Source organism: Camelina sativa, chromosome 6, assembly GCF_030686135.1.
Source record: "Camelina sativa cultivar CO46 ecotype springtype chromosome 6, ASM3068613v1".
NCBI classification, from domain to species: domain Eukaryota; kingdom Viridiplantae; phylum Streptophyta; class Magnoliopsida; order Brassicales; family Brassicaceae; genus Camelina; species Camelina sativa.
In genome coordinates this window covers 2504642-2532281 of record NC_141885.1, presented here as the reverse complement: position 1 = coordinate 2532281, position 27640 = coordinate 2504642, and the positions used below count along the sequence as shown (strand labels likewise).

General features: G+C 37.0%; 4 protein-coding genes and 2 pseudogenes across 5 annotated transcripts; 3 read left to right on the top strand and 3 right to left on the bottom strand.

Annotated features, from left to right (window-relative positions):
- The first annotated feature begins 718 nt into the window (after nucleotides 1-718).
- On the top strand, nucleotides 719-3782 carry LOC104790180 (piriformospora indica-insensitive protein 2-like). The gene is made up of 2 exons (XM_010515881.3): nucleotides 719-1344; nucleotides 1685-3782. The coding sequence occupies exons 1-2, from the start codon at nucleotides 1135-1137 to the stop codon at nucleotides 2909-2911; spliced, it is 1437 nt and encodes a 478-aa protein (XP_010514183.1). The 5' UTR covers nucleotides 719-1134; the 3' UTR covers nucleotides 2912-3782.
- Nucleotides 3783-5762: 1980 nt separating this feature from the next.
- Nucleotides 5763-26405, top strand: LOC104793883 (serine/threonine-protein kinase ATR-like; annotated as a pseudogene). The gene is made up of 13 exons (XR_015560411.1): nucleotides 5763-6064; nucleotides 6423-6538; nucleotides 6622-6920; nucleotides 7062-7186; nucleotides 10907-11051; nucleotides 11160-11669; nucleotides 11759-11825; nucleotides 11944-12235; nucleotides 12346-13560; nucleotides 21423-24715; nucleotides 24807-25345; nucleotides 25521-26155; nucleotides 26232-26405. The product of XR_015560411.1 is annotated as a serine/threonine-protein kinase ATR-like (transcript).
- LOC147942168 (uncharacterized) lies at nucleotides 7581-9813 on the top strand. The gene is made up of 2 exons (XM_087455490.1): nucleotides 7581-7633; nucleotides 7831-9813. Exons 1-2 carry the CDS (start codon nucleotides 7581-7583, stop codon nucleotides 8405-8407), a joined length of 630 nt encoding a protein of 209 aa, XP_087311616.1. The 3' UTR covers nucleotides 8408-9813.
- On the bottom strand, nucleotides 9773-10379 carry LOC147942167 (uncharacterized protein At4g04775-like). Its single transcript, XM_087455489.1, has 2 exons — nucleotides 10358-10379; nucleotides 9773-10271 (listed from the first exon to the last, which is right to left on the bottom strand). The coding sequence occupies exons 1-2, from the start codon at nucleotides 10377-10379 to the stop codon at nucleotides 9796-9798; spliced, it is 498 nt and encodes a 165-aa protein (XP_087311615.1). The 3' UTR covers nucleotides 9773-9795.
- On the bottom strand, nucleotides 14325-15646 carry LOC147942166 (uncharacterized; annotated as a pseudogene).
- LOC147942165 (uncharacterized) lies at nucleotides 16065-19174 on the bottom strand. The gene is made up of 6 exons (XM_087455488.1): nucleotides 18685-19174; nucleotides 17430-17766; nucleotides 17168-17347; nucleotides 17009-17090; nucleotides 16469-16736; nucleotides 16065-16381 (listed from the first exon to the last, which is right to left on the bottom strand). The coding sequence occupies exons 1-6, from the start codon at nucleotides 19172-19174 to the stop codon at nucleotides 16065-16067; spliced, it is 1674 nt and encodes a 557-aa protein (XP_087311614.1).
- Nucleotides 26406-27640: the final 1235 nt, after the last annotated feature.

Sequence of the window (27640 nt, the reverse complement as noted above, 5' to 3'; positions counted from 1 at the left end):
TAGTAGATTTAGGCATGACCAAAATTAAACCGTAACCGTATTTCGAACTGTAACCAGACCGTATCATAACTGTAACCAGACCGTAACCGTATAAAATGGTTTAAAACTGTAACCGTTAACCTTAAATATATGGTTAAATTATATTAACCATAACCGTTAATTAACTGTAACCATATCAAAATCGTTGGTTAACCGCATAGTTAAACCGTAATTCGTTAACCGTAACCGTTTCAAAAACATAATAAAATATACTAATAATTATTTATTTAATATGAATCATATGATATGAAGAAATATGAGTACACTAAAAGAACATATTAGTTATAAATAAATAATATCAATTATATTATATCATCAAATAATATCAACCATATCATATTATCGAATAACCGCAACCGTATATAACTGTAACCGTTTCAACCGCAACTGTATTTAACCGTAACCGTTTAACCGTATATTAAACAGTTATGGTTAAGATTAAACAAAATTTATAACCGTAACTGGTGGTTAATTAACCGTAACAGTGATAACCGTCACCGTGGTTAAGTAGATTGGTACACAGAATAATAAAGCACCTTTATCCCATTACTTTGATAAACAAATCCCAATATTTAACTACAAATACTGTAAATTTCAAAGGCACATCTCACAAGAGCAATAAAGAAAAGGAAAAAAATCATTGTCAATAATCAGTAGACATTAAATTCAATAGCTTCCTTGATCCTTGTGCTTCCTCCATCCTATTTTCCACATTAGCCCTCTTCTTTTTCACATACACTACTTCAAAGTTCAAAACACAACACACACACACAAAAATAAAAAGTAGAAGAAGTAAATACGTGTATGAGATATAGGAACAAATGCCACATTTACTTTTATGTGACAGAGACAACAACATATAACCAAATGTCTTTCTCGTTACAGTCCCTCGATTTCATTTTTTCTTTTTTCTTTTTTAATGTAACGTTTTTTTAGCTATATTATTAATAATAATGAGAAACCCCATTGACTCCCAACGACCTCTCGCTCTCTCTTCAATAAATAATAGTAACACCAATTGATAAAGAAACCCAGAGATAACCTCAAACCCCAAAAAAATTCCACAAACCTTTGTTTTGTCTCACTTCCTCCACAATGTCTTGGATTCACTCTGTTTTGTTCCTTCTTCTAACTTGCCGGTGGTGCGTCGTCACTGGAGAATCATCTCCCGAGGTTACTGATGATGGAGCTCCCATGGAGAAAACAGAACGAGAAGCTCTTTACTCAGCTATTCAAGGATTCGTTGGTGATTCTTGGAATGGCTCTGATCTTTATCCTGACCCTTGTGGTTGGACTCCTATTCAGGTTTGAATTATTCATAAACTCATCTAGTTTCTTGAGATTTCTTAAATTGTTTTGAAGATTTTGGGAAAGAGTTTGTTCTGTAGCTGTCTGAATAATTCTCTTTTTCTTCAAAGTGTTTGTTCCACTTTGAAATTTCCATAATCAGCAAGTGAAAATATTAAGCTTCAACGCATCAAAGTGTATGCTATTTACATATAAGATCCCATTTTTGTTTCTTTATATGTATTTTGGATTCAATTATATATGTACAATAAATAATTGGCCCACAACCAACAAAATTCCTTTATTTTTATTCTTTCAATAATTCAAACCTTTTTGTTATTTTTTTTGGAAATTTCAGGGTGTTTCTTGTGATCTCTATGGTGACTTGTGGTATGTCACGGATCTAACCTTAGGTATTGTTCACGAAAACTCGCTTCCTTGCGTCACAAGTTTGGAGATAAAGCCACAGTTGTTCAAGCTCAAGCACTTGAAATCTCTCACATTCTTCAACTGCTTCACCGCGGAGATAACAATAGCTAAAGAGGATTGGATAAACTTGGGAAGTAGCTTAGAGTCTCTCGAGTTCAGATCCAATCCTGGTTTGAATGGTGAACTTCCTGAAACAATTGGTAGTCTCACGAAGCTGAAGTCTTTGGTGGTTCTTGAAAACGGGTTTAACGGGAAAGTACCGGCGAGTCTCTGCAATCTAACGATGTTACAACGGCTGGTTCTTGCGGGTAACTTGTTCAATGGAACGATACCGGATTGTTTCAATGGGTTTAAAGATCTACTGATCTTGGATATGAGTCGAAACTTATTCTCAGGGACGTTGCCTTTGTCTATTGGAGAGATGGTTTCATTGCTTAAGCTTGACCTAAGTAACAACCAGTTAGAAGGGAAGGTGCCTCAAGAAATCGGGTTTTTGAAGAATCTGACACTTTTGGATCTGAGGAACAATAGAATCTCTGGAGGGTTGTTCGAAAACGTTTTCAAGATTCGATCTTTAACCGATCTTGTTCTATCAGGGAACCCAATGGGTAGTGATGACGATGACATGATGGGACTAAAGTGGGAGGATATGGGCAGCTTAGTCATTTTGGATCTGTCAAAGATGGGTTTAAGAGGTGAGATTCCTTCTGGTTTAGCAAGTTTGAAAAGATTGAGGTTTCTTGGTCTGAACGACAACAACTTGACCGGTACAGTCCCATCAAAAGAGCTCGAGACTCTGCCTTGTCTCGGTGCTCTGTACATTAACGGAAACAATCTAACGGGAGAGCTTGGTTTCTCAAGAAACTTCTATGAGAAGATGGGGACAAGATTTAAGGCTTCAAAGAATCCAAATCTTTGTCTGCGTATCGTGTCAGAATCTCATCAGCAATGTGTTGGATTGAAGCCTTGCATGATGGAGAAGACAGAGGGTGGTTTGGTAATTAAACAAACGTGGAGCAACCTTAAGAAGGATGACGATGAGTCAAGTTCATCAACGGGTGTGATGGTTACTAGACATGTGTTGTCAAATGGGTTCATATGGGATTTGCTGCTTTTGGAGCTTTCTCTTGTTCTTGTCTTATATTATTATTATTGATATAATTTTATTTTATTTTGGTTAGTTTGTTAACTTTTTGTATGATGGTTAATAGTGTCGATGTGTTGGTTGATAGATTTTGATGTCGGTGTTTGCTTAATTAAGAGAAGAAAATCAAATCCTTCTTGGATGTAACAAGTCTGATTTCTTCTCCATCTGTCTTAACCTAATTTTTTTGTATATTTCTTCTTACTCTATTCTCTATCTCCGCCTGTTATCCGTAGCGCCGGCGAGAAAACATATAAAAAGCTTACTCTTTCATGGATGGGTGATGAAAACTTCGCGGAGCACTCTCCTCCCACTAGATCCTCTGGAGCAACCAAATTTTTCAGATCTGCAGAAAGTATCCTCTTCATCTTATTATCAGGTCGTGCTCCTCTCTGTCTCACTCCACCGGAGTTATTTTCCGGTGAGATTTTTTATCCTTTCCGTCGGTTGAATTTATCACCGGCGAGGCTTTCTTCTGACGACGTTTTATGCCTCACCTCCGGCCATGTTCTACCGCCGTATTCCGCCTCACCTCCGACCATGTTTTACCGCCGGCTTATCTGCCACCATCACGCACCTCCTTATGGGGTGTTATTTCTCCATCAGTCCCAACAACCGCTTCCCCTTTTGGATCCAGATTGGTGGCAATGTACTGGATCTAGCGCCTCCGTCTCCCATCCTCTGCAACCACTACATGTCGGCGTTCCAGATGGGTTTCGGGTATTGTGCCACTTATGGACTGTGCAGATATTGGATCATATTGAGTGATGGGCCTATTGTATCGAAAGTCCATGTTTTTATGTATCCACAGTGTCCATTTACATTATTTTCTTGTAGTTATTGGATGTGGTCACCTCAACTGATGAGAGATTACTATTATTAATGTCCTCGTTGTTGGAGAGAACTTTCCTACTACAATAAAACCTCTATAAATTAATAAACACTATAAATTAATAAATTTTGCTAGTCCCAAGTCGGAACAATGTAAAAAATAACAAAATTCGATAGGATAATAAGATAATAATTTTTTTGAAATCCTCATGTAAAATATGGTTCCAATAATATCATAAATTAATAATCATATATATATATATATATATATATATATGCTGATATAGTAAATATGTTTTTCTTAAACCTCATATCTATAAAACAATTGTTATGTTGTATTTTCAAACTATAATGATATAAAATATTCTATAACATTTCATAAAACAGCTAAAACTTTTTAAAGTTTTCACTTTCTAAATATGCATCATTTACATTTTGATAGTTTGATAGACTATTAAAATACGATAATTGATATTTTTATTCATATATTTGAATATTTATGTCATGTGTATAAGTGAATTTGTCTATAATATTTGTAATTCATTGTCAATAATATTTTTTAATTATTTCAAATTCAATTCCCCTGAGTCCATTCCCTTGACTACACAATTCCGTCTTGATTCACCCTTTCCGCTATTCATTCGGTTAAGCTCTTTCAAAAGGGTGTGGCATGATGATCTTATCTCAGATTTTTTCTTCGTCACTCGACTTATGGGAACTTGTTCCCAACCTACTCTCCCTTTCCAGGGAGCTGAAGACTTATCATCTTTAGTGCGAGTTAGGTTTATTAAAACCTGTCGGAATCTCAGCATTCCACTGTGGCATATCGTCGTTTCGCAGCCAATGAATTGGTCTTGGGCAGCCTACTATCACTTTATGTGGCCTATCTTCCTGGTGGTTCTCACTATCTATAGGGTCTTAAGACCTTTTTATCTTAGTTTCAGTATTTATTATACCTCGTTCTTTCTATTTTAATTGCTCGTAAGCACTATGGCTTTCTTTCCTCTTGTATAAGTTAGTTGGTTGTATTATACTCCTCTTAGAGTGGAGTACCAAAAACCTTGTAACTTAAGTTAATCGAGTGTATGTTTGACAAAAAAAAAACACGAAATTACATACGTATCTGGAGCTGGAGTACGTACATACGAGTATCAGTATAGACCACTTTATATTTATAGAATATTTCAGAAGAAACCATATCCTCCTAGTTTTTTTTTTCTTTTCACTAGAGTATCTTTATTGATTAAGCCTAGTAAACAAGCCAATATTACAAGCCAAAAAAACCAAATGTACAAAACAAACCAACTAAAACAAAAGCCTACAGGCCCAATCGTAATTTCTTCCTTGAGACTGAAGAGATTAGATGGAACACAGACCACATGGCAAAAGAGAGACATGATGGTTGACACGTGGGAAGTCGAAAAATGGAGTCTCCGGTCACCGGCAAACGGAAGTAACGCCGGAAAACTTCGATTCCGGTCAAAATTCTGGATCTACACCTAGAAAAGTTACAGCGGATTCCAATTTTGCTGAGAAAATAACTCCAAAGCAGAGCTTCATCATCTTCGTCTTCAGTAAAGAGCTTTCCAATCTCCAAGAAAGAAGATCTACATCATAAGCCTGCAAACCAAACAAACTCCATCGACCCATCAAACTTCGGCATAGGCACATGCATCATCATCAATTACTTCAAGTCAAACCAAATGAATGATAGAAGCAATCAAAATCGGATCCGAAGATTAACCGAATCAATTGAGTCAACAAAAAAAAACTAAAACCAAACACCATTGAGAGAAGGCAGCGGATCTACTAGATAAAAGCCGACCAAGCAATGCTAAAGTAGTCATCACTGCCGGTGAAAGCGCCAGCCAAACCGGCGTTAAAGTAGCCACTGTTGCCGGAGATAGAGCCGGCCAACTCCGTTCAAGAAACTAGAGATGCCAGAAGCGAGCCCGATAGCCGGAAAACAAAGCCGGGATATACCAACTGGCGAACAAAAAAAGATCGGAGAATTTCTCCCTCTCTGAATAATCGGAGAGAGAGAAGAGAGAGAGAAAACCCCTTGTTTGTTTTTACGTTTTATTTAACCATATCCTCCTAGCTATACCTATAATTATGCAAACATATTAAAATCTTGTACTCTAATATCATCTGTTTCAAAACCAAACCAAATAAACCGGTTGATCATACTATCTAATGGAAAAAAGTTAGTTTCAGGTGGTTAAGAAAATGGATCACTTGCTTAACTCCGTCAATGCCTCGCCGGAGAGCTGTCACCGGAGAATCGGAGCATCCTCCCAAATCTATTCAGTACCGACGATGTCTCTTCTCTCGGTAAACGCACAATCTCTTTCTCTCGAATATACGGGAACTTGTTAGGTTAATTAAACCTACGCTTTCATTGAAAATTTACAGCTTAATCGTACACTCCGTTTACCAATTTTTTTCTTCATCGTTGAGTTCCATTTTTCCGGCGAATCGCTTTTTTCATCGTCCCTCCCGCGTTGGGTGTTAATTTCCTCGACAGGCATTAGGACATAGTCAGATGTTCTGGAGCTGGTTTGTCGTGTTATGCTCTTCTTTGCCGAACCATAATTTGTGTGAGTAGATAGAGAGATTCGATCCGGTGTGCATAGTTACCGTCTCTAGGTCGTCTTCTTCAATTTGTTTTCACTTTGTTATCCAATTGCAGTCCTATGCGAGGAGTAATTCTGGAAACTGTTGGATCTCTCTTATTATCGTTGCTGCGTTTCAACTCAACGAAGGTGTACCAGATGTTCTTTAAGGACGCCATGAAGGTAATTGATGGTGAGAGGTGTTACAAGGACCAACTCTATATGATTGGAGATAGTTGCTTGCTGAACTAACCGTGCCTTCTGTATGTTGTTCAGATTTGCATCTTATTGTGTTACTTCATTCCAATGACCTTGGACTCGGTCAATTTACGTGTTTCTGTATAAGCTTCTCTGATTTTGGGGGTGATTCTTGTTCTAATAAGCCCAAATCTGGGGATGGTCTTCTGTTTAACCTTTTGGGAGACAAACGATGGCAAAATTTTGCTATTTGTATCTTGAAACTCATATGTAGAAGCCTAACTGAGGGGACACAATATGTTGAGGATCTCATTGGTACCTCATTTGTCAATGTTGCTTGTTCTTTCGTGTGCTGTACTGATCAAGATGTGTCGATGGTGAGTTGCTAGTTTCTTCATAAGCTTGGTGGATTTGGTTTTTTATCTGATCGGTTGTCTAGTGTAACTGGTGTGTTTAATTTTTCTTTGAAGATTTTGGCTTTTGGGAACATTAACCTCAAATCTAATTTTATATGGCACGCATGCTTTGAATTTGCTTCTCTTGTCGGATCAATCCTTAGTATCAACATCCTCCCTCACAAGAACTTTATACAGTCAATCATCAAACTTTTGATTTCAGATGAAACATGACTTCCTGTGTACAGGTGTGGGAAAAACGGCTTTTTCATACCTCCACAATAGTCTTGTGTTGAATTTATACATTTGACTATTGATCTGGCGTAAACATACATTATGTTGATAGATATTTGAATTTCGTACCCTAACTTTGAAATCAATACCCCAAGTATAATTGTTTTGCCATAACATACAAAAACGTGTTTATCGACTAACTCTGTTAAGCTTCCGTTTAATCAAAATGACGTGGATCCAAACGACGTCGTTTTGGCAAAGCAAAGAATCAAAAATTTTGTCCAAAACGACGTCGTTTTTTATTTCTATCCAAAATCTTTTTTCTTCTCTCCCGAAACTCTCTCTCGCGGCGGAGGAACCCTAGAATTTGGGCGTTTTCAATTTCGAGTCGATCTGAAGCCGAAGGCAATGATTCCCGGGGATGAAGGTGGTTCGGAGGTTGCACCTGGAGATCGAAACCGGTAATTTTCGAAAAATCATTTACGAAATTCCTCATAGTTCATCGATTGATTAGCATTGGATAGTTTGTTGAATTCTATTGTGTAATTGCATCAAAAATGTGTTATAATAGTGGGTATTTGTATAAGTTGTGTATGATTTGTGTGTGTGTGTTAGAGAAAATCTCGGTTTTGAACAATATTTGGTTTTGTTTTTGTAGACCTGAAGATCCAATTTTCATAATCTTCTATAATGGAAAGTTTGAAGTCGCCAATGGTGCTGTGATTGCATATGTTGGAGGCGAGACTTGTAGTCTTGAATGCAAGGCAGAGACAATATTTACAAACATGGTGGAGTCGATTGGGTTGTATATGATTGGGCAAAGGATATGGTTTAAATACCCCTACGAGATGTTCTCAGAGTTGAAGTTGTTGTATGATGGATCCGATAGTTTCCAGAGAATGTGTTCAGCTGCGCTGTGGACAAGATCAATAGAACTCTATGTGCAGAAGGATGAGATTTGTAATGATGGAGCTGGTGAAGAAGAACACAATGATGATGGAGCTGGTGAAGAAGAACACAATGATGATGGAGTTGGTCAAGAAGGAGTCAATGATGGTGGAGATGGTGAAGGCAACGATAGAGCTTGGTCTGCTAGAGGTAGTGATGAGGAGGATTGTTTCGGTAGAGGAGATGATGATGAGGAAGATGAGGCTTGTGATTCTGAGGTCACTCCTCAGAATTCAGATGATGAGGATGGTGGAGACACTTACTCTCCTAATCTACATTATACTTAAAATATGAGTTTGAGACACTTACTATTTTTATGATAGGGCCTGCTTATTGCTGTGGAACAAGAGTTGCCCAAAGTCGAACATCGTATGTGTGCACGCCACATATATGGGAACCTTAGGAGAGCATATCCGGGTAAAGAGCTGCCTAAACACCTATTTTGGGCTGTTGCCAAAAGTTTCAATAACGCAGACTACAACAGAGCCACTGAAGAACTGAAGAAGTTTGATCAAGGTGTTTATGATGCTGTGATGTCGAAGAATCCAGAGAACTGTAGCCGTGCTTTCTTCGGCTACACATCAGTAAAGATGTCTCAAATAACTTCTCAGAGTCTTACAACAATACTATCAACAAAGCAAGAGAGATGCCATTGGTAGCAATGTTGGAGACCATAAGGCGACAATGCTTGGTCCGACATGAAAAGAGAAGAAAGAAGGCTGCAAAGCACAAGGGGAAGTATACTCCGAAAGTGGCCAAGACTATTAAGGAAGAGCAGAGATACTTGAAGTATTGTCAGGTAATCCCCTGCGGTAATGGTCATTATGAGGTGGCAGAACATGTTCATCATGGTTTCAGGGTTGATATGAATGCAAAAACATGTGCATGTAGAAGGTGGAGTATGACAGGAATTCCTTGCCGTCATGTCTTGCGTGTAATTGGGATGAGGAAGAATCTGAAGCCTGAGGATTTTGTTAACTCTGACTGGTATTTGACATCAAGATGGGTGGCTCAATACAATGAGACAATGAGGGGAGTTAATGGTATGTACTTCTGGAGAAAATCGGGTGAAACAGAGATTCAACCACCACCTAGAGAGCCAACTAAAGGGCGGACAAAGATACAAAAACGAATCAAGGGCAAAAATGAATCTCCAAAGAAAAGGAAAAAGAAAGCAAAGGTTGTAGAAGATGTCGCTCCACCAAAGAAGATTAAAATTAGCAGAGCAGGAATTATTTTGCGTTGTGCTAACTGTAGCACGGTAGGACATAACACAAGAAGTTGTCCTAATCTTGGGGTCCATCGCTATAAGCCAAGGAAAACACAAGGGAAAGGTCCAAGTCAAGCAAGTCAACCAAGCCAATCAAGCCAACCATCACAGATTTCACTTGCTGATTAGTTGTTTTATAGCTTATGATTAGGATGGTTCAAAGTTTTAGGATCATGTTGTTTGGATTGAATGTTTAGGATGATGGTTTTTTGGTATATGGTTTAAGATGTAGGATGCTTGTTTTTTGTCTACTTATTGAATCGGATGTTGTTTAAAACTTTGTCATCTAAATGGAATCATCTAAAACAACAGTCTTTATAGCATTTTAGCTCCATTACCATTACATAAACATATTGCTCCATTAACATTGGTAGCAAGCAAGTCAAGACATGTTTTGCTTATTGCTTAAAAGATTAAAGCATATACAACAAACATGACTACACTACACACAATCAAATTTTTGAAGCTACGTAATGCTTGAATCTCTTTCTCACAACAAACGATCATGGCTTTGAGTTCTCCAATCTCCTTCTCACATCTTTGTGCAACAGCTTTTATGCCTTCTATTTCACTTCCATTGCTATTCATTGCTAGACTCTTCATCTCAGCTTCCACATCATGTAAGCCTTTCTCTAAGCTTCCCACATCTACTTGTATCTTCTCAACAACACTCTCAACCTCTTCAATCTCTTCCACCATAGATAAATCAGTCCATTTGAACAAATGACCACAATTCTCCTTTGAGCCATAAGGACAACAATAGAATAACCTCCCTGGATTCTTCAATGTTTCTGAAGTTTTGATTACAGACACTGCACCACATCTACATTTTCTAGGTATCCCTCTTTCTTGTCCACGACGATTGTAGCTCGCTTTCAACCCTTAGCCAAATTTCCAAATCAAAATTCGCATATATATTATCGAAATTGAATAATTAAAATCAACCAAAACAATAATTATTACTTACCAGAACTAGATGATGAATACATACGATAACCTACTTCAGATCGACTCGAAATTGAAAACGCCCAAATTCTAGGGTTCCTCCGCCGCGAGAGAGAGTTTCGGGAGAGAAGAAGAAAGATTTTGGATAGAAATAAAAAACGACGTCATTTTGGACAAAATTTTTGATTCTTTGCTTTGCCAAAACGACGTCGTTTTGATCGTCGTGCACACGTGGAATCCACGTCATTTTGATTAAACGGAAGCTTAACAGAGTTAGTCGATAAACACGTTTTTGTATGTTATGGCACAACAATTATACTTGGGGTATTGATTTCAAAGTTAGGGTACGAAATTCAAATATCTATCAACATAATGTATGTTTACGCCAGATCAATAGTCAAATGTATAAATTCAACACAAGACTATTGTGGAAGTATGAAAAAGCCGTTTTTCCTACAGGTGTGTTCCCCCAACATGTGACTCTTTCTTCCACTAGTTAAGTGAATCTTCTTTTACTATGAAAAAAGACCTACCTTCACTTTGAGCTTCAAATTCTGGGTTTGTGTTACAGGAATGCGATTTACGATTCTACCATTGCACGTTGCCTTACGACAGTGTATTTTAACTGTTCTGATGTCACTATCAAACAGACTGCAGAAAGTTTAGTGTTAGTCTTCCTTCATGCATTACGGAGAACAAAGAGCGATGAGCTTAAGGTATATTTGGACACTCGAATGAATGTCGTATCAATACTCTTTAGTTTCTTTTCGCTATTGCTATTTCAACGACTTATTGGGAAACCATATTGTGTATTTTGTATGTAGGCTTCCATGTGCAGTGCATATGTGCGAGTTGTCAAATCTTGTCCTTCTCATATTTGGCAGCTATAGTCTCTTTTACAATTTCTCTGTCATCAAGAGCCTTGTTTTCAGTTGATAGAATGTTTAGACGCTGTTCTTGTTGTTCTTGGACCTGATGCTAGTCATACAGTAGCAGATAAATCTATCAAGGATGCTAACGTTGGACAAAAAAGGCATATTAAGGATGAAAATACCTACTATAGTAGGAAGCGCCAGAAAACTATTGCTGGTATTTAACAAGAGATTTGCTTAGCTCTTGAGGTTATCGATGAGAGTGATGGAAAAGATGCTGCTTGTTTGCGTGAGATGCTTATTTCAATTGTAAATTCTTTAAAGCCTCCACCTGATGGACCTGAAACTTCAATAGCGGCACTTAGCATCCTCACCAATGCATTTGGTTTATGCTCCTCGACTGGCATAGCTTCTAGCTTGTTTCACCAGATGTATGCCTAGATTCGCTGGATTGCTAAGAAGGTAACTAGAACTCCCCAGTCCCAAATCTTTATTAGCGTTTTCATTTTCAATTTTTTTTTCTGAAAGATTTGGATGTTCATCGTTAGCAGTTGGATCCTACCATCGTCGATATTTCTATCTACTTGGAAGGGATTGACAATATGCTGCTCGTGACTGGTAATTTTCCTTGTCCATGAAGTCTGAAATTTTCTTTCAGTGCCAAATAATGTGTGGTCATCTTTTGCTTTATACCAGTTTTGGATCCAGCATTCTTAATGTATTCCCTTGTCATCAGATTTACATGATGATACAAGTAAAGAGGAAGATTTGACGGCCATACAAGTCTTGCTGAAGCTTCCTTGGGCGCAACCTGATTTGTTTGCGAAGACTAATTCTCTAATCAAGTCGAAGTGCTTATCTGTGGGGATATGTGCAAAGCTTCATTTACATGAGAGTGATTTTGGTATCTTCGATTCGGCTCTTTCTGATGATTCTGAACAAGTGCAAGCTGCTGCTGTTATCTCCATGCCACTAAACGCTTTTTTCTCTGACTTTGATGTACTTCCTTATATATTCCAGAGACTAAAGTAAGTTGATGTGAAGAAAATGACAACATAATCCAAGTTTATATTGCTAATTTTACTTATGGTTCCTAATAAAGACATAGCTTAACTGTTCTTTTCTCTTACATTCATAGGGGTTTGTTGAAAACAGAGCATTTGATGGTTAAGAAGACCATTCCACAGTCTCTTGGCTTCTTATCGTGCTTTAATGGATCAAGTACTACTGGCTCAGAAAAAACTGCATGCCATTTATTACTACATGAAGATAGAAAGAAAGATGAGACTCTGATTGTGTACTTCGAGGGTTCCAATGTTCAAAGTGTGATGAAATTATCAAAAGGCAAGATGAGAAGCACTTCAGAATGATAATGACTCCGGAGGTGGGGAAGACAAAAATAGGCCATCAGTGTGATTACTCCGATCTTCAGTCCATATATTTTCGCCTTCTCCTTGATGGCTCTCCTGAAGAGACTCAACTAGCTTGTGTAGAAGTAATACGAAGAATTCTTGGCCACATTCCCCCAGATATACTGACCCAAACAAGGAATCAGTGGATAAGTTGCATTGAAGATCTGCTACTTCATGAAAATACAATTGTAAGAGAAGCATTCAGTGCTCAGATAGGTATCTTTGTAGAACATCCTATTATGAGCTGTTTGTTTCTTGATGACAATGGTCAGAAGAAAAGCAGCAAGAGGATATTTTTTGATTTGATTGAGGATTTTCTAAGAAAAGCTACAGATCCTCATGTCATCCAGACTCTCTTGGAATCGACAGCTAAATTTATGGTAGATGTTGATAGTACTAGTGCGTTGTTCTTCTTTTCACTTTTCCTACTGATTGATCAGCTTGATCATCACAACTCCATCCGCCGAAAATATGTGACAAGTTTAATAAATCAGTCATGCTACTTACATGAAAAAGGAGGATTTATGATGCTACTTTCAAGAGCTGATGTTATTTAAAAGAAGTTGTTTGACAATCTATCCCTCAAGCTGACTAGCCGTCCAAATGTCGTAAGAGAATTTGCAGAGGCCGTATTGGCTGTTGAAACTAACGAGCTTGTGGGGAGAATGGTCCCTGTTGTTCTTCCTAAGCTCATGGTATATTGGGAGGAAAATGCTCAAGCAGCCAATACCTTGAACGAACTGGCCAAGTTATTAGACACAGAAGTGGTACCTCTATTAGTAAATTCGCTACCCCAAGTTCTTGCTTTGGCTCTAAATCAAAAAGAAGAGAAGAATCTTCTCGCAGTTTTGCAATTTACTCACAGATTGGTGGACATTTCTGCAGTCTTAGATGAGCGCATGTGCTTTGTGGACATTTCTGATACATTAGAGACAGATAGAAGGAATATACTTGCGTAGGTTTGGACATTTTAAGCAGAAATTGGTAATTGGAAATAGTATTGGCACTACAAGAAAACACGTATTTTGCGACTACACTATTAGTCGCCTTGTAGTCGCATAATCAAGAGTTACGACTAATTAGCAACTATTTCATACAGTCGTGAATCGAGAGTCGCTAATTGTTGTAATCACAATTTTGCGATTAATTTACGATTATATACATGTTGTCACACAGTAGTCATCATTTAATCGTAATTTATAGTGACTATTTTGCGACTACGTTACGACTATATACATAGTAGTCATCATGTAGTCGTTATTTATAGTGACTAGTTTGCGACTATTGTATGATTAAGAAACCTGAACAAATGGGTTGCTTAATGTGGTCGGGAAATAGTCGTATAAGTTTTGGTGACGTTTTGGCGACTAATATATGTAGTAGTCACTATATAGTCAGTTTTTGGCTATATTGTTAAAATTTGATGACTATTTGGTGACTAATGTTTTCTGAAATTGGATATAGATATTGTAATTTCTCTTTTTCCTTTTTAACCCTGTAAACCAAACCAAAAAATGATTCTAAATTGGAAAAGCAACACATAATATTCATGCCAAAATACATTGTACTTAAAAGTTATTATTAGTTTCCAAAACACAAAGTACAACACTTAGAGTCGCCATTGAGTTCATCAAAAAAGAGTTAATTAGTAGGTAACACATAGAGTAACCTATGGAGTTGAAGTTGGATCTTCTTGTTGAACAGGCTATGTGGTTGTCTCTTTATCTGAATGGGTTGTCAAGAACTGCTTGAACCGTGGATCACATTCCCGCAGAAACTGTCCCACCAAGCCGAACTCGTCAATCTTCTCCTTCTGCCCAGCAATAATTTCGGATTGTTGAGCAATTTCTGCATCACACCTCAACATATGAGCAGCCTGCTCCTCTATCTTGCGTTGAGCTTCCTTCAACTGTTCTTGCATAGCCACAAAGGTAGAAGTGTCTCCTGCTAGCTTCTGCTTGCCCTTGACAAGGCAGGCATGGAGGCTTCAAACTCCAAAAGGTTTTCCTCTTGAATCCTTCTCAGTGGACTGCAAAGTAAGAGAAATCAGATATTAGAGGATGACAAATTAAACTCCAAGATAACATTTGTGTATTGTTAAAATAAAACATAATCTGAAGAAAGATTTCTGTATATTCTTCTGTTGTGAGCTCCCGAGGCCGTGAATAACCATCTGAGACAGCAAAAGGATCTTCCTCGAGCTGAGACAACCTCTCTTGCACATTCTTCTCATATGTTTATGCTATCATCTCTGCCTTCCGATCAACATATGTCCCATCAGGCTTTGTATGTGCCTTGATGAAAGCCTCACCAATACGTACTTCTCTTCCTAATTCCTCTTCCTGCAATGATAAGAAACAAACAAGTAAATTTTTAATGTAACAGCTAGGTCAAAAATAAAAGTGGCAAAGGTGTAACTATAGAATTGGCTCACTAATTCGCCTTGAATCTGTCGATACGACTTTGGCCCTGAGAGGTGGACATGAGGACCGAGGCCATTACGGTCAGACATACGGGCTAATGAATATGTTTTGCTCCTTTGTTGTGCTTCTTCAGTGTCCCAAAATTCTGTCATTGTTGTCCATAGAGTATTTCCAATCCATTTAGGTTGGCGTCTAGTAGTTCTCACGGTGCTAACCATGTCTTTGAGCCGATTTTGACATATGGTCTCGAAGTTAGCTTGAACAGTCCCATTTATCAAAGGATCCCAAGTGTGGGTTTTCTACAAAAAAAAAGAAAAAGAAAATAGCTAATGTGAGTGAAAAGAAGCACAAGTAAATAAAGCAATATATGAAGAGTAAAGCAGTATAAGAAGATTAAAGCTATATATGAAGGCTAGAGGACAAAACACTTAACCGCAAACTCAATGAAGTATCTTTCTTGTTTATCCCGAGGCACACATGTCCAGCTGTAGTAAGGACCTTCGAATTTGTTTAAAAAAACTTTAGTAATCTTCCGAAAAAGCTTAGATCCAGTGTCACGATCAAACCTCCATACACATGAAACAATAAAACCAAAGGCAACCATCAGAGACACTCAAAAAAACAAAACCAAAGGCTAAAGCAAAGCAATAATCAAACTTAATGCTTAGTCTACGATATCAACTAAACTAAGAAGAAGAAGGATGAGAGCTTTGATGGATTAGGGTTTAGGAATTTGGGGAAATCGAGAGGAAGAAGAGAGTTGAGAATGGATTTGGGTTTGGGTTTAGTTAGGATTAGTGTTGGGTGTAGGTAATTTTAAGCTGGGCCTGTAATCTAAGCCCAAATTTTAAAATTTAAATTAGAAAGATTAATTAACCAAGGTTTATTTATAAAATACTGAATAATTTTTATAATATTACACAATAATATTACACAATCATATTACACAGTAAAAAGAAAAAAATTAAAATACAAATACATAGTAATTTTGCCAAATAATAATACATAATATATTAAATATACTACGCATATTGTTCTTCGTCTTCTTGTTCTTCATCATCAGAAGACGATAAATTACATTGAAATTCATCTTTTGGATCCGCATTTCCAACATCGTAATCAAGGTTTATTGGATTAGCGTCTTCTACCAAACTGGCGACTATGAGATCTTCAACTGTAGTCATCAGTACAACATCATCATTTTCTGTTTGCAACAGTGTCGGTTCATTGTTTTCATATTCTCCTGAAATGTTTCCCCTCGGATTTACTTTCAGAACACTTAGCCACTCCCGCTTTGGTTTCTTTGTGTATGGATACGGAATATAGCAAACTTGATCCGCTTGAGATGTTGTTTGCAAAATCACAATTTAGTATGGATAGTTACATTAAATAAACTTATATCTAAATTATATTGAGTCTTACGTACCTAAAATGAATGGCTCATATTTGTTGTATTTTCTCGAAGAGTTCACGTCAACAACGCCACTATTGCTCTTCCGAGTCCCTCTACCAATGACAAGATCATACCACTTACACTTAAAAAGTGTGATTTTCAACTTGGTCATCCCTTCGTACTCAAGTTCTATGATATCAGTTAAGTTCCCATAGAAATCTGCACCATCAGATGCATCAGTGTAATTTTCACCTTTAACACATTCACCATAGTTACATGTCTTCCGTCCAGCGTCGTGATTCTGCGTATGAAACACATAGCCTCTTGTAAAATATATTGGCCAAGTTTTGACCTTGTGTAAAGGTCCATGGACTATCTCTTGAACCCAAGTAGGAAATGGATTTGTGGCGTTCTAGTATATAACCTGGATATATATATATATATATATATATATATATATAATAAGGTCAAACATTATTATATACATATAAATATTATCAATGATATAAATAAATGCACAAACAGAGTCGGTTACATGCGTTCAAGTATACTTACATAATCTTTCACTCACACATGATATTCTTCAGCTCTTTTCGTGGACAATTCTTTTTCGGTGAATTCAGGATACTTGGTAGAAAGAAAATCCTCGAACATACTTAGAAAATAAAATATATTTAATATATATGAGAAAAAATGTTGGAGTCTATATATTTGCGATTCTATATTATATACCTCTCAATTGGTTGAAAATAGTCACAATTCCGTAAAACATATGCATGTGTGCACTGATAGTCTCTCTCTGAAAGCCATAATTCATGCATTTCCCCACTTGGACGACCGACATGAGTAAATATATTAGGAACTCCAGGCACATGATGTACTGGGACTTCACCTTCATAGAATCTTGTTAACCTGATCAAATAAGATAATTAAAAGTCATTCAAATTAAGTATAAATTATAATTTCATTTACCTATATATGCATTTAAATATACCTTGATTTTGTTTGTATATGATCAGCAAAGTAGTAGTCAGAGAAGTAAGCAATCTCATCATTGATATATGACTCAACGATTGATCCAGCCGCATATCTTTTGTTCTTTGCTTTTCCTTTCAACTTTTTGAAAAATCTTTCAAAAGGATACATCCATTTATATTGTACAGGGCCTCCCAATTCTGCTTCATATGGGAGATGTATAGGCAGGTGGTCCATCACATCAAAAAATAATGGTGGAAATATATTTTCTAAGTTGCATAAGATCAAAACAATGTCATGTTTAAGAATTTGAACGCGACTTTTTTGTAAAGTTCTTGAGCATAAGTCCCTGAAAATGCTCCAATCCCTGAAAATGTATTCAAACTAGGTTTTCATCCGCGCTAAATCGCGGGAGCAGGACTAAATTATAAACTAATTTATTTTAAATAATAATTTTTAATTTATTTAGTTTTCAAATTTCAAATTAATTAAATTTTATCTAATTAATTTATAATTTTGTTTAAAATGATTTTTCTTCTTCTTACGTTTTATACAGTTTATAACTTAATTACATTAAATTTATTATAAGATACAATATAAAATTTTAAAACACTTAGTTTTGTTTTCTAAAATTAAACAGAGGTATATGCCTTTATGGTATGTTAGTGTATATTTTTATGTGTATACAATTTTTTTTTGTTTGGAATATTAAGAATGTGTTGTAGTATGTGTAATATTTTGTAGTTCATATACTAAATAATTTATAAGTTAATTTTCCAAACTATGACTAAAAATTTATAGTATATGAAATAAACTAATAGTTTTAGTGTTGGTTCTATAGTCCAAACCCATCATGCTAGGCGGATTACGCAACATGTTCAAATATTTTAAATCTGCAAAAACTTATCATACGAAACTCGTGAAAGTAAAATATAGTATGTGAGGTTAAAAGTCACTTTTTCTCAAATCTATTTTTCAAATTTGTAAAGAACAATACCTTTTCACTCACCTCCTTATAAATAAAGAAATAAAATTTGTATACATTGACGATTATGTTTATTACTTTTTAAAACACTTAGTTTCTATAAAAAATCAAATATAAGTATAGTTAATTTGTTTATTAAATTAATTATTTAATGTTAATGGCATGTCTGTAAATAAGTGCCAACTTCAGGATTTATTTTATAAATGTCTCCAAAAATGTATATATAGAAGATTGCATGTCTTAGGAAATTATATTTAAAAATATATAGTACTAATTTAATTAAATAAGTAATATGTAATACATGATAATACAAGGTGAACGTTCCGGTCTAAGAGTTCTGCGAAGATAAATGGAAGAAGTCGCTCCATAAAAACATTGCAATCATGACTCTTCATTCCTGAAAACTTGCCATTGATCAGATCAACACAACTAGCCAAGTCTGACGAATAACCATCTAGAAATTTCACCGCATGCTGGACACATTCCAATAAACTTGTTTTGGCTTCCTTTGTCAATGTATATGCTGGGAATGGAGCTTTACCCTTCCTATCAATATGTAAGTGTGGTCGAGAACAAAATTGTTCTATGTCCAATCTTGACATGATGTTGTCTTTAGATTTACCTTGTACACTCATAAGAGTATACAAGATATTGTCCACAAAATTCTTCTCGGTATGCATCACATCAATATTATGTCGGAGATTGAGGTCTTTCCAATAAGGTAGCGACCATAATATGCTTTCTTTGTGCCAATTATGTTCCTTTCCATAGTCTGGCATCTTCTTTTCATGACCGTTACCATCGACTTCCCTAGTTTTTGGTGGATTTACACATTTTAAACGCTCGTAATAAACTTTTCTTCCTTAATTAATGACCATGAGGTAGGAATCTTCGGTGACAATCAAACCAACATGTCTTCCTTCCTTTGGGTAGATAAAACGACTTTGTACTTTCCATGCAAATTGGACAAGACAATTTACCGTGGGTGGTCCATCCCGATAACATGCTATACGCCGGAAAGTCGCTTATCGTCCACATCATCACTGCTTTTAGATTAAAGTTTTGATTCAAAGACACATTGTATACATCGACTCCAGTAGACCACAACTCTTTTAACTCCTCAATAAGAGATTGTAGGAAGATATCGAGGCAAGCTCGCGGATGATTTGGCCCAGAATTCAGAATTGTAAGAAACAAGTACTCCGTATTCATGCACATACCAGGGGTAAATTATATGGAGTCAAGATCACAGGCCACAACGAATGATTACGAGACATTCCAAATGGATTGAACCCATCGGTACATAATCCAAGGTAGACGTTACAGGGTTCTTCCGCAAACCGAGGGTTAAGCTCTTGGAAATATCTCCACTCCGCCGCATCAGAAGGATGATTCATTTCTCCCTCTTTTGATTGGTGCTCCGCATGCCATCTCATTTCCGCTGCAGTCTTTTGGCTCTGATACATTCTCTTCAACCTATCAGCAATAGGTAGATACCACATACGACTATATGGTACTCTTATTCTCCGTCGGTCCTCCTTAGGCTTCCATCTTGGTGAACCACAAAATAGACATGTCTCTTCCTTTTCGTCTTCTTTCCAGAAAATCATACAATTGTTAATACAAACATCAATTGTATCATATGGAAGGCCTAAATTACGCATCAATTTCTCTACCACGTAATGTGAACTAGTAGACTGGTTGTCTTCTGGTAAATAATCCATCAAAATTCCGCAAACCGAATCTACTAACTTTTCACTCATATAATACTCCGCCTTATTTTGCATGACTCGAGCAGCTAATGACAATTGCGAGTGACCTTCACGACAACCATCATATAAAAGAGTTTTTGCACTATCTAACAAGTCGTAAAATTTCTGCGAATGGTTTTGTACCGGTTATTCCACATTCTCATAACTATCATTTTGATGATAATTATCATCTAAACCCACATTATAACGAAATGCATCATTCACCATATCCACATATGGATCTTCTACTATATTACCCATTTCTTCATGACTCCCATCATACGTCCTATCAGTATAACTACTTCCTATATCCAAATTGATTTCTTCTCCGTGGTTATACCAAACATAATAATCTGGCATAAATCCATTACTAAACATATGACTTATAACTCTTCTACCTGAGAGACATCTATTGTTATTGCAAACACTACATGGACAAAGAAACTTACCCCCATTATTCTGAACTGTATCTTGGCTACTTGCAAACGATAAGAATTGGTCCACCCCCACTTCGAATTCAGATAAAAAATTTTCCGTCACTTTATCGAACCTCTTGTACATCCACTCCTGATAATTACCGCCATTACCACCATAATTGTAATATCCCGCCATTATAAATATATATATATATTATATGAATATATATATATATATATATATATATATTTTGGGAGAAAATATAAGATTCTATAAAGCCAAACTTTTTTTTTTTTTAGAATTTTTTTTTATGAAAGGAAAGTGACTTGTCTCGGAAATCGGAATGAAGAGAACAAATGAGTGCAACTCGTTTTTATAGACTTTCCTAGGTGACTAATTGGCGACTCCTTCATAAAAGTTGGTATACCAACCCCCACATGGAAAACATGTTTTTTTAACTATATTTTACGACTATTTGGCGACTACAAGATGACTATGGAATGACTTGCCGCATGAGTCGCCGTGCAGTCACCAAATATATGACTACCTAATGTGGTTGGTACCGTAGTCGTTAACTTGCGACGACATAATTCCATTAACAAAATAGTCGCTTCGTAGTCGCTAAAATACGACCACCGTACCGACTGCATCAGTTAGTCGCTATAGAGTGACTCAGTAGCGACTAATTACTTGTAGTCACAAAATAATCGCCAATTTGTCACTATGTAGTCGTTATTTTTGGCGACTTCATATGTAGTCGCTATTTGTAGTCGCTAATCATTTGTTTTCTTGTAGTGTGGTAATTGGCGATTGTTTGTGGTTCATGACATGCTGTTTTATGTCAATACTTTGCTTATGCCGGATACAGAGACTGCCTGATGTAATAAAGAAGATCTCAAAAGTTTTAACAGATACAGATGATCTTTCTGAATTCTTACAAAGCTATTTTGCTGGACTCCTTAATAGTATTGACAGAAAAATGCTTCATGTAGACGATAGTTTTCTTCAGGAACAAGCATTGCCGCGTATTAAGCTTCTCGTTGAGATGATGGACAAGTATCTCAACGCACATCTGCCGAAGATTATGCTTCTCCTTATCCATGCCATTGAGAAAGATGCACTTCAGAGCCAGGATCTCTCGATCTTGCATTTTTTAACAAACAAGATGGCTGCCAAATCGCAATCTAGCATGAAGAATATGATCTCTCAGGTTTTTGCGGCATTTATACCCTTCTTAGAAAGAGAGAATGAATGGCTCGACAAAGTGGTGAAGATTCTTGAGGCACTAGTTTTGAAGAACAGAGATATTCAAAAGCAGCACCTCTGTGGGATTCCCAGCTTACCTACCATACCTTGTTTAGAAGAATTGAACCAAGCTATTGCAGGAGCACGTGGATCAATGAGCCTGAAGGATCAGTTACGGGATATTGTAAATGGTATGGAACATGAGAACGTGAATGTCAGGTACATGGTGGCATGTGAGCTAAGAAAATTGCTGTACTGTAGAAATGAAGGTGTTGCTGCACCGATTGCTTACGAACTTGTTTCAGACATGGAGTTCTTGAGCACATTGATCACATCTTTATTACAGAATTGTGCAGAAGAATCACGAAATACAATGGGTCAGAAATTTGAGTTAGTCTATGCAGATTTTCTTGGAGCAATAGGTGCTATTGACCCCGCCAAACTGAGAGTTGCTTCATACAATCATAACTGAGAGTTGCTTCATACAATCATTTTGATGTCCTATTCTCAGATGATGATCTTATATTTGAGCTCATTCACAAATACTTGGCAAGAGATTTTAGAGCTGCACATGATACTATCATACAAGACTCAGCTGCTTTTGCCATATAAGATTTACTAAAGTTTGCTGGTTGTATGCCATCATTAGCTGGGATTGTTGTGCCACACGATGTATCTGATTCTGGTGGATCTGACGCGAATAAACAACGGGGAGAAGAACTGTGGCACCGGTTCTCAGACGAGATTAAAGAACTAATAGCTCCATGCTTGACTTCAAACTATAAGCTTCCGAAAATTTCTAGCCCTGAATCAGAGTTTCCAATTTATCGGTCTTCTATGTCATTCAGAAGGTGGGTATCCGACTGGATAAAGAAATTGACAACATATTCACATGAATCCAGTAGAAAGATGATATTTGAGGCTTGCCTAGGCATAGTGTATCATGATATGCAGATAGCTACTTATCTTTTACCATATTTGGTTCTTGATATTATTGGAAATACAAGTATAGGAAAAGAAAGAATTAAGGAAGAGATCCTTTCTGTTCTTGATCCTGCTGCGTCAGAAAACAGTTTTGGTGTTGGCCAGAGTGCAGTTTGTGTTCAAGCTGTTTTCACGCTTCTCGATAACCTTGGCAAATGGGTTGATGATGTGAATCAGAGAATAGCATCTTCGGAGTTGTCACTCTCATCATCTTCGGATTCGTCACTCTCGTCATCTTCGGAGTCATCAGGCGAATCTGCAACAGAAGATGAGTCATCAGGCGAAGAAGCAACAGAAGATAATGAACAAGAGAAACTTCGTTTACAATGTAAAAACGTGTTGGACTTTTTGATTGCTATTCCCAAGGACAAGCTTGCTAAGGCACCATTCAAGTGTCAAGCTTATGCCAGGTCATTGATGTACCTCGAATCCCATGGACGTGAAAATCCAGGCTCCTCAAATCCAGTAGCAGGGAACACCTGCATCTTTGAAAACGCTGATGTTTCTTCTCTAATGGAAATATACAGCTGCCTTGATGAGCCTGATGGTCTTTCGGGCTTCGCAAGATTAAGTAAATCGTTAAGTTTACAAGACCAATTGTTGATAGATAAGAAATCTGGTAGCTGGGCAGAAGTTTTTATTGCATGTGAACAAGCCCTTCAGATGGAACCAACATCAGTTCAAAGACACTTAGATGTTCTTAATTGCTTACTTAACATTTGCCACTATCAGAAAATGGTCACTCAAGTTGACGGACTAATTTTCAGAGTACCTGAGTACAAGAAAACGTGGTGCACACTAGGTATACAAGCTGCATGGAGACTTGGAGAGTGGGACTTGATGAATGAGTATCTTGGTGGAGCAGATGAAGAAGGCCTACTCGATAGTAGCTCAGATAGTAATGCCTCTTTTGACAGAGATCTCGGCAAGATTCTCCAAGCAATGATAAAGAAAAGTCAACACTCTGTAGCTGAGAGGCTAGAAATGTCCAAACAAGCTCTAATTGCTCCTCTAGCCTGTGCAGGCATGGACTCCTATGTAAGAGCTTATCATTTTGTTGTCAAACTTCACTTGCTAAGGGAGGTAGAGGAGTTTGAGGTGCTTTTTAACGAGGGTTCGTTTAGTACAAGTGATCCGGTGTTTCCAAAAGTAGTAGCTAACTGGGAGAACCGGCTCAGATATACTCAATTATCATTGTGGACAAGGGAACCTCTCTTAGCTTTCCGAAGGCTTGTCTTTGATGTCTTTAAGCTTGGTGCTGAAGTTGGAAACTGTTGTCTTAAATATGCAAAGCTTTGTCGTTTGGCTGGAGACTATGAATTAGCTCGAACGGCAATTAGGAAAGCTCAGGCTTCTGGTGCACCTAATGTTCATCTGGAAAAGTCAAAGATTCTTTGGATCACTGAGCATCGGAAAGATGCCATTACAGAGTTACAGGCGTCTCTAATGAATATGCTGCCTAATATGCTGCCCAAGGAGGTTGTTTGGTCTAGTGTAATTTCCTCTGTTAAAAACTTATCGATAGCTCCGCCAAGTTCAACTACTGATGTTTTCAGTGACAAAAAGGAGGTTGCGAAGACTCTTCTTTTGTATGTCAAATGGACCCATTACAATGGTTTAAAACAAAAGAATGTTTTAGAGTTTTGCAGCCAACTAGTCAAGGAATTGCATCCATGGGAGAAGGGATATTCCCACTTGGCTAAGTATTATGATGAGCTACATGTTGATACAAGAGGTTGTTTTGCCTCCGGGTGGGATTACCTATATGAGGGAATGTATTTCTATGCTCAAGGCCTTATCAGTGGGTACAAGAATCTCTATGAAGCTCTTCCGAGGTTGCTTACACTATGGTCTGAGTTTTCCGATTTCTACCAGAAGAGTGGTTCAGCAAAAAACCAGGAATTGGAAAGTATTCATATAAAGGTGAAAGAGTGATTCTTTTTTATACTTAGTTCTCCGGGTGTTTTTTTTTATTGATATGACATCTATATATATGTTTTTATTTTTTTGGCAGATAAACAGTTTGATGAAGAACTGCTTAGAGAATCTGCCAACCTATCAATGGTTAACTGTGTTGCATCAGTTGGTTTCTAGAATCTGTCACCAGAACAAGGAAACATCACAAATGGTTAAAGAGATTATCACTTCTGTGCTAGTTCAATTTCCTCAGCAAGGGCTCTGGTTTATGGCAGGTGTTTCAAAATCTTCTGTTTCTGCTAGGAAGGAAGCAGCTGCAGAAATTATACAAGGAGCACAAAAAAAAGTGACGGATGCAAGAATATGTTCGTACAGTTTACTAGTTTGACTGATATATTCAGAGAACTATACGACCTTGACACTAATGATGAATCCAACAGTATCAATATAGCGGCTGCAGTCGAACCCTTGAAAGGAATGATGCCGCTGGATATCATCATACCAGTTAAACAATCTCTAACCATTAGCCTACCAGCATTGGATATGAACAACAGCGCTTTTGGTTCAGATATACCAACTATATCTGGTCTAGTTGATGAAGCCAATGTATTTAAATCCACTACGAAGCCAAAGAAGGTATGTTTTTCCATTTTTCACGTTGAAAGCGTCAAGCTAATCCCATATGATTCTCTGCTCTGCTCGCTGCTCATATCACATAATGTATCATTATACCATACTATAATTACATTTTATCCTCGAGTATCAGTCCTGCAATATGCCTTACCTATAGATTATATTTTGCATCATTCAGGTTATTCTGGTGGGAAGTGATGGTATTGAGTATCCATTTCTCTTCAAGTGCCAACATGATCTCAGGAAAGATGCTCTGATGATGGAATTTGCTGCGATGCTAAACCACTTACTGTTCAAAGATCCCGAAAGCAGGCGAAGGAAGCTATATATCCGCACAGTTGCAGTAGTTCCTCTGACCAAGGACAGTGGTATATTGGAGTGGGTTAAACATACGCGTGGACTCAGAAGTATTCTAGACGATTTATACTTTTCTTGTGGGAGTTTTGGTGAGAAGAGAACAGATTCTCAAATTCGAAGAAGGTATAACCACTGTCAACTTGGGAAGAAGTCTGAGATGCTGAAGACCGAGATCCTCCCTAAGCTCCCTCCAGTTTTCCATAAATGGTTCTTGACAACGTTTCCTAAACCAACTGCTTGGTTTAGGGCACGTGTAGCTTATGCTCGCACCACAGCAGTTTGGTCCATGGTTGGGCACACTGTTGGGCTTGCTGACCGTCATGGAGAAAATATACTCTTCGACTCTACTTCAGGGGATTGTGTTCATGTAGACTTCGATTGCGTATTTGACAGTCAGTTACTAGTAGTAACTTACTACAGCCTAAGCATGAGATGGTGCCGTTCAGGTTGACCCAGGCAAGCAACTCGTTTCTGTGTGCTCTGTTTTTTATTTACTCCTCCGTTCTATCAAATGATCTTGGCCAAACCACAGAACATGATCGATGGTTTGGGCATCACTGGATATGAGGGCATCTTCAAGAGGGTATGTGAAATCACTCTCACAGTGTTGAGGACACATAGGGAGACATTGATGAGCATCCTGGAGTCTATTATCCACGATCCTTTTGTGGTGGAGTGGAGATACACACGTGCTCGGCAGGTTTGAATAATCTTTCTTTGCCCCCTTTCCATTATTTTTTGGTTTATTGTTTTTTCTTCTCATAGTCAACGCTATTTATTTCATTTCTTCTGTTTGTCTTTTTTTGGGTGCTGCGATGGTTGCGCTCAATCTTCTCCCCGCTTCAAAGGACAAAGGCAATGGCCAGTCTCCTGATCTCCTCTGTGTCTCCGGTTCACGCTTGCAAGTTTTCAGTTGATGCCGCTAATTTGCTCGTCCGTTGTGTCTGGTTGATAATCATTTCTCTGTTTGGATTAATTGGGTTTAGGTGATTTCCTCGTCTAAGTAGCTTGGTTTAAGTAAGTTTTTGCTCTCTCTTATTAGTGAATCTATTAACAACTCGTATAAGTGGGGTGGGAGGGTGGACGTGGTTTCTTGAGGTGAGACAAGACGAAAGAGGTAGCTATACAAACTCAGAAAGGCCAACAACTGGACCTTTTCAGAGTCGAAACCCCATATAACAACGAAACTTATCATTCAATCCGAAGTTAATGTTAAAAAATAAATAAATATCCTAAAAACCAGTTTCTAATTTCAAAAGGTACAACTTTATTAATTTAACCTCTATAAATCTATTAATTTATAGTGATATTAATCTATCTAGTTATAGATATATACTTTAATTTAAAAAAATTTTAAATTATGATTTGAGACAATTTTAGCGAAATAAGACTAGACTTTAGGATGTTATCAGTTTAGAATTAAATTTGTAATATTTGGAAAACATTATTAACTATAAATTACAAATAATCTATAAAACTATCAAAATGAAGATGGTGGATATGTAGAAATTGAAATTTTTTAAAAAAACTTGACTATTTTTTGACATGTCATAGAGTATTCTCTATCATTATAGTTTGAAAAGATAATATAACCATTATTTATAGTTATGAGTTTTAGAAGAAAACTCAAAATCTTAAAGCATACATATATCAACATATATATATATATATACATGATTATTAATTTACAATATTATTGGGACCATATTTTACATGGAGATTTCAGAAAGATTATTATCTTATTATTTTATCAAATTTTGATATTTTTTACACTGGCCTGACCAACAAAATTTATTAATTTATAGTGTTTATTAATTTATAGAGATTTTACTGTACTACACACAAATAAAAGGTGAAGTTAATATTAAAAAAAGGAAAATGAAAAGAAGATGATTTCCAAGCAAGATAGTGACACCAGATTGACGGAAATAACAAAGATAA

What these genes read in the sequence shown, in the direction of transcription:
- LOC104790180 (XM_010515881.3), top strand. Translation starts at nt 1,135, where the DNA reads ATGTCTTGGATTCACTCTGTTTTGTTCCTTCTTCTAACTTGCCGGTGG. An exon ending in GTGGTTGGACTCCTATTCAG is followed by an intron (nt 1,345 to 1,684) that starts GTTTGAATTATT and finishes TGGAAATTTCAG; the next exon opens with GGTGTTTCTTGTGATCTCTA.
- LOC147942168 (XM_087455490.1), top strand. Translation starts at nt 7,581, where the DNA reads ATGATTCCCGGGGATGAAGGTGGTTCGGAGGTTGCACCTGGAGATCGA. An exon ending in GCACCTGGAGATCGAAACCG is followed by an intron (nt 7,634 to 7,830) that starts GTAATTTTCGAA and finishes TTGTTTTTGTAG; the next exon opens with ACCTGAAGATCCAATTTTCA.
- LOC147942167 (XM_087455489.1), bottom strand. Translation starts at nt 10,379, where the DNA reads ATGTATTCATCATCTAGTTCTG. An exon ending in GTATTCATCATCTAGTTCTG is followed by an intron (nt 10,272 to 10,357) that starts GTAAGTAATAAT and finishes AATTTGGCTAAG; the next exon opens with GGTTGAAAGCGAGCTACAAT.
- LOC147942165 (XM_087455488.1), bottom strand. Translation starts at nt 19,174, where the DNA reads ATGCCAGACTATGGAAAGGAACATAATTGGCACAAAGAAAGCATATTA. An exon ending in CATATACAAACAAAATCAAG is followed by an intron (nt 17,348 to 17,429) that starts GTATATTTAAAT and finishes TTATTTGATCAG; the next exon opens with GTTAACAAGATTCTATGAAG. An exon ending in TATTTTCAACCAATTGAGAG is followed by an intron (nt 17,091 to 17,167) that starts GTATATAATATA and finishes TTATTTTCTAAG; the next exon opens with TATGTTCGAGGATTTTCTTT.